Raw genomic sequence first — 6,793 nt, forward strand, 5'->3', positions numbered from 1 at the left:
AAAACAATTAAAAAATGCAGAGCAAAATAAATATTCTCATATCAGCTTCCCAGGACTGCATTCATGATAGTAATCTCAGTTGTGCAGAATGAATAATCAGAGTACCAAGAGCATCATCCATCTCGATTTGTCATTTTGAACTTTGGTTGTCATAATTTAGCATTTATGCAAACACTTGCATAGACCAAGAGGCCTATCACAAGGCAGAGACTCCAGAGCACTGGTATGTAAATAACTATTATAACCTCTGTGGGAAAAGAAAAAGATCCATTAGACATAATTAATAAAAGTTTAGCACAAAAGTTTTTGGGGGTTTTTTATCGGTTTTGCATAGAGATTCTCCATTCAGCAAAGAACTTTAGAACCTGGTTTGTGACGGAGAACATCATGTCTCCCTTCAAGGTTACATGTATTTTTGTTTTCTGTTCAATGAAAATGTGGCTATTGCTTAGCCTAAGAGTAAAAGGTCAATGAACAGTGTATTTCAGGGTTAGATTTATCAGAAGTTTCATTTCCCTGAACCCACAAACTGCTTCACACTGCTATGAAAAATCATCAGTACTGTGGAAGAAAAATTTTACCCTGATGAATTCTGTGAAATAGAACAGTACTAGCCTTTCACATGACTGTTAGTGCTCAATGCTTTCACAGAAAAGCAACCAGGAAAAGTCTTGCAACTACACCCTGAAGAGACGGATGCCTTAATCAGTGATGCAGGCATATTTAGCCATTTTTTTTTCCTTCTAGTTTTGTGTCAACTTAAAACACAAATAATGTGGCATTAATAATAGCAAGAAGGCTGTGGAAATGTAGAAAGTTAAAAACATTGTTCTTGTTACTTGTAACATTTTATAGAATTTCATGCCCAAAAATATTTTACTGAACTTAGGAGGATGCACATGTAGGTTATTGATCAGGTTCTCAGTCTTTCACCCTTCAGCTCCTTGTGTGTTCTGCACAGCACCAGAGCCTGTGGATTCTGGGACTGTTAAAGGATTGTGGAAACAATTCCCGTGGAGAACCTTGTTAAAGTAAAAAAAAAACAAACAAACAAAAAATCCATTGGGTATTATTATACTGATGTGTAAAGGTCTTCAAGCATGGCAGTGGTAGAGCTCAATATCTCCATCAAAATTCTGCTACATACTTACAACTGTATTCTGATCTAGTAACTAATATCTAATAGCTCCACTGACATCAACTGTGTATTTCTAAGGAAATTACTTTTTTTAAAATAATTTAGTCTCAAGCAAGGGTAAAGTAAATAAAAATGTCTCACTGAAAGGAAACACGAGACATCACAGAAAGTAAATTTCATCAGGCCCGTATGAGTTCATGATTTCAACCTCATGTTACTTGTACACCCACTAGTTAAAATTTAGTTCTACCTGAGTACTGAAGAGATTCTCTGCCAGAAAATAAACAGTAATAATGTTTCTGAAATGTCCAACTACTTACACCAAATAACAACTTTAATTATAGAAAAATTGAGGGCCTAATCCATCTCTGATGATGTCAGCAGAATAAAGGCAGAACCTGTGGAATCATAGCTGTGTGGTATGAAACTATTTAATACAGTATTTTTATAGAAAAAATAATAGTTCTAAAATTCTATTGACATAATGTACAGCTATACACCTAAGTTATCCAAACACGTGCAGAGCTGCAAAAACATTCAAACAGAATTTGTATAAAAAGCAAAAATTGTCATTAAGAAAAGGGATTTAGCCATTTGTACAAAGTAATGTTCTTTCGCTTCAATTTGCTCTTTCTTTAGCTTTCATTTTATAAGTTAAATTTAAAAATTAGTCAACACACTGAATTAAGTATGTAGATTTTCATTTAAATAAATCAGTCAACAATTTTTTTATAAAGTATTTAACACTTCATTGTAGAAACATAGGCAAAATGACTATTATAACCAAAATGAAAAATACTGTTCAATTTAAAAAAATGTACTTAAACAAGAACCTGAAAAAGTTTATGATATGCATAACATTGTTCAAGCAAAATTGCACTAGTATTACATAAATCAAGAGTTTTATAAAGGCCCCAATATGGCAAAGTTTAGAAATAGGTAGTATGCATGCACAATAGTACAACAAAAATCTTTTATAAAACAGCAGTTATTTTCGTAATGCTTGTACAAAGGGAATAAAGAGCAACCACAAACATATTTAATCTGTTAGGTTAATATATTATGATAGCTAAAAGTCAGTCATGTCTAGCAGAGGAAGGAAGAATCCCCCACAGTATATGTGTGAATACGTCTTTTGTGCCTTTAAAGTTATGTATAAAATATTTTGATTCAGTTCAAACCTGAAAGCAATTGTATTCTTTATTTCCATCAAAATTAAAAAAGGTGAGTCAGATTTTGCCTCTTAGCAACAACAGAAAGCAGATCAGGTCAGAGAAGTGCTGGAAACTGATACTGATGCTTTTCACTTTCGATAATTGGATTTTGACATTTAACCCAGGCTACTGAAACTCGGGCTTTGGTAAGGTTTCACTAATATGCAGTTTGGTTCATTTTACCTCCACAATACCAGAGTTTATCTTAATTTAAAGAAACTGCTGTGTTTTGAATTCTTTAATATCTCTAAACAGGCATGAGGGGTTTTTTTTTTTTTGTGATTGTCAAAACCGAATGCTGTGATCATCTGAGTGTGCTTAAGGTTTGGGGTTTGGTTTTTTCCCTACTGCTCGGTACGTGTTGGGGAATTATTAATCCGTAAGTAATGCGTGTGATTAAGTGAAAAAACATAACACATGTGTAGGCAATGCCCTCTTGTGCTCTAGGGTGGCTACTGTCCTACAGGACTGTTGGAGTTCAGATGCTTTGTCCCACAGCAAGTAAGGTTTCAGCTTCCAAGATATATCTTTACTATGTTCTATAAGGTTTTAATAAATACAAAGCTTGTTTACATGGTATATATGTTTAGTATATCATGTACAGTCACTGAATTTCTGAAACATAATCATTGTGTTCATGCAGATCATTAGATGTCTCATTTCTATAGTCTTGTTTACTTCTTGGCAACCTAAAGCTAATTTAAAAGCAAGTTATGTATGTTTGTGAAAAGTTATCTAGCTTCATCAGGATCTGAAGAGAAATTCTAATGGGCACAAAGAAGAGAGTAGACCATTCAATCATTCTTTCACCATTTAAAATAAACAAAGTTACACACTGTACTACAGCTTCCAGACTACATAATGAAAAAGTGCAGATACCATCTTCATTGATTAAGTAGAACCAAAAAAGTTCATAGAAAATAGATTGCTCATTTTCACGCTACAAACGAATACGTTGTTTGCCATTTTAACAAATTTAAAGGTGTGTTATTTCAGCAGCATTGTTGTAAATTGTACCGTAGTGCAGTTTCTTTTTCATAAAAATACCTTACAAATGGTCAGTCAAAAGTCATCAGCAAAAGAAAAACCCAGAAAACAATCAACCAAACAAAAAACAGAGGTAATGCTGATGCCAAAACAATTATAATACTGTTGGTACATAGAAAAGTAATCCTTATATTTTATACATTTATACAGAGTATAAAAGGTAACAGCAGATTATGCCACAGTCTCCCTTATCCCAATATCTATTTTCTTTGGAAGAAGTTCTCTTCTTTCATCAACACTTGCTAAGGAGTTTCGACAGTTTTGTCCATCCACGTATAACTTTGCATATACTGGATTGGCGTAATTTGTTGGCTGCAGAGAAATTAATAAAACATTAGATGAGCCAGATTAAACCAAAATTAACATTTATGGAAATGGAAATGGTTTTGTTAAAGCAACAACAAGTACACATAAAATACAACAGGACATACTTAATAGATACCTGGACATCTGAAAACCTGATAATGAGTTAATTACTTAGTTAAAAATTAAATTCATGATGAGACATGCTATTAAAATAACAAATGACGTGACATGCAGCACATTATGATATTAAAACCATAAAAACAATGACAAAAATTAAACAAAAACCTTGAAAAAAAATGTCTCTGAGGTTGACTTGTCCACCTTATTACACTGGAAGATTTCAGAATAGATATGAAGGAGTTTATAGAGAAGGTGCACTGTGAGACCATGTGACAAGTTTAACAGTAGAAAACTGCAGCCAACAGTTTCCATATATTACCTGTTCTAAGACATCAGCATCCCATCAATAGCTGACCATGTTTTCGAATTCTGTGGCCCAAATACACAACATGATTTGACCAAAAAATTCAATACTTGCGTAATGTAAATTAAACTTTAATAATAAACCAGCATAAGTGTTAATATATCATAGTAGTTACAGATTGAGAAATCTTTTCTCAAAAATTTTGGTAGTTTGGACTGTAATGAAAAACATCTATTGAAATGAATGGTACTTCAGTATAGGACAAGTCCATTTTTAATGCTGCAAAACACTTCAGTGTGTGAGAAATCTCCTGAGCCTGACAGCACAGAAGGATGTATAACATGGAGGAAAACTTTCTCTCCTGTCACTCATGCTAAGGAGAGAACATTATCCAAGGTCTGTCATGTCTCTACTACTTCCTTCACACTTTGTGCCTTTATTGTCCCTAGAAAACCTTTGCTATCCAAGTAGATGTTCAGCTTTTTCCTATAAAAACTGGAAAGGGTGTCTTGTGGTCAAAATCTTCCTCTTCCTTACAACTAGTGGGACAGCACAGCTGTGCTTTCACAAATACTCAGTCATACTCCAGCAAGTTCTAAAATAGGGAAATTAATTTGTTTGGTGTACATAACAAATGGCTAAACTTTAAATTACCCAAAGCAAAAATGGGTAGGTTTTCTTGACTTGCAAATAGCCTGAGTACACCCTGGGAAACAAGGAATGAAAGATGTCTAGAGTCTTAGTTCTTTTCCCTGTTGATCAACACTATTTCTGAGCCCAGGATTACAGTCAGAAATTTAGCAGAACAGAAATTTAGCTCTATTTCAATCATCAGGACTTTTTATCTCATTGACAACCATTATTAAGGATGAAAAGCACAACAGAACAGACATCTGGCATCTATATAGTGCCTTATGGAGTTATTAAAATTACATATAATAGTAATCTCTGCCTCATGATATCTCTTTGAGTGGCTACTGATAGCATAACGCAGTACAGTGAGGTACAGAAAGAAACTGGAGTGACTAGAATTTACAAGAAAGAGTTAATTTTACAGATGGGCAAATATTCCAGCTTTCATCATCCATGGTTCTGTGCTCCATCAGAAAAATCACACCCTATAAAAATTGTTAAGCTACCAAATACAACATATTACAATCATGCAAGAACGTAAATGGCACAAAAGATGAATATATTTTGAGGCGCATGAAAATGAATGTCGACGTCTCTTTTGTAGTTTGAATTTCAGTGTTTGCAAACATAATGCTAAAATGTAGTAAAAAATCTGATGTTTCAGAAGGAACTGGTTTATGATACAAATCCATTGAAAACTGAACAATCAAAAAAACCCACTGCAAATAATAAAGGAAATTGTTAATTTTGTTGTGCGTCAAAGTCCTCTTAAATAAATGCACTTGTTTCCATTCTTTGGGATCATATTTCAGTTTGATAAACTTGATAAATGCCTGTAATTACATAAGAACTGCAAATACATCAAGATACATGGCTGTGAATGCCATGCTAAACTTATATAATGTTATGAAAAAGCATCACAGTGTTTACTGGTTTTTCATTCCTTTGCAAAGACAGACTTGCAGTTTTAGATCATGTTACAATGATGGGTACAGGTGAAATTTTGTATGCAAGGAGGGACCCTTTATTTCAAACAGAAAAATGTATTATTTACTGTTGTTCTTCTTTCCATTAAAAGAAAAAAAAACAAAATAAAAACAAACATAAAATGCCTCTAATCAAAAATGACAGACAAACTTTCTTTAGAAAGGGGCTGATGTGGAATGAAATGGATTTGAATCATCATTTCTCACCCCTGTTGATAGTGGTCCTTTCAAGTCAGAGTTTAGGTAGATTGATGGAGCTGTGTGGGGAAGCTTGAATGCAGTGGGCCCTCCCCCTATGTATCTGGCCTGTATAAACAGAAAATTTTAGTTTCTGTGCTAGCAGAGCATTTTCCATGTGTAATTATCAACACTGTTAAGTAAACAGTGCAGCAATTAAAGACAATATTTCAGACTGATCTACATTTAAGAAAATCTTGCAGGTATCCCTCAGCACGAAAAATAAAATTCAGCATTTTGCAGTTATTTTCCACTAAGGATTAGAGCCAGACTTCACAATAAGCACTGGTTCAGTCATTCTGCCTCCAGTGAGTAACTCCATTTTCAGCTTACCTCTTGTATTCAGCACCCTGACTATGTGATTCAGCAATGACATTCCTAGAGCTACCAGTAATCCTGTTATTGCTTTGTCAGAAATGCCACAGAGGGATGGCTGCCCTTTGGTGTATGTCTGATTATGGAGTTCTAGGAAAGATATGGCAGCATTACCCCATTCATCCCATGTCACATCACTCAGGGAGCTCAATCACTGCAGAGTGGTGCTGCAGAAGTGTCAGCATCTTATACAAGGAAATGATAATACTTACTGGCTTTGGGTAAACATTTAATCTATCTATCCTGCCAGGAATCCCAATTCTTTATGCCTTTGGAAGTTTTCAGGTGTGAAATAAGTTAGTCTCATATGTATGCATGCACTCTTTGATGCTTCAAACATAGGCTGTACAATAATATATTTCCATTCAATATTTGCCACTAGGCTAAAAAGATAGACTGTGGTTTGGCAACTTAAGGCAGATGTGTCTATGAC

At 34.3% G+C, this 6,793-nt stretch overlaps 1 protein-coding gene across 4 annotated transcripts in view; it reads right to left on the minus strand.

The window, feature by feature from the left end:
- Window positions 1-1,862: 1,862 nt before the first annotated feature.
- The window catches only part of LRP1B (LDL receptor related protein 1B), a 675,815-nt gene continuing 670,884 nt past the window's right edge, over window positions 1,863-6,793 (minus strand). For 2 of the 4 annotated variants that reach the window (XM_017830208.1, XM_017830205.1), the window contains 2 exons: window positions 5,956-6,054; window positions 1,863-3,711 (listed from right to left, as the gene is read on the minus strand). In XM_017830208.1, coding sequence (XP_017685697.1) covers window positions 3,571-3,711; window positions 5,956-6,054 — 240 coding nt within the window. In that variant the 3' untranslated portion in view covers window positions 1,863-3,570. Of the gene's footprint in view, window positions 3,712-4,144; window positions 4,195-5,955; window positions 6,055-6,793 lie in introns of all 4 variants that reach the window. The other 2 variants (XM_017830206.1, XM_017830207.1) reach the window with 2 other exon arrangements.

Source organism: Lepidothrix coronata, unplaced genomic scaffold (assembly GCF_001604755.1).
Source record: "Lepidothrix coronata isolate B3197 unplaced genomic scaffold, Lepidothrix_coronata-1.0 Scaffold175, whole genome shotgun sequence".
NCBI classification, from domain to species: domain Eukaryota; kingdom Metazoa; phylum Chordata; class Aves; order Passeriformes; family Pipridae; genus Lepidothrix; species Lepidothrix coronata.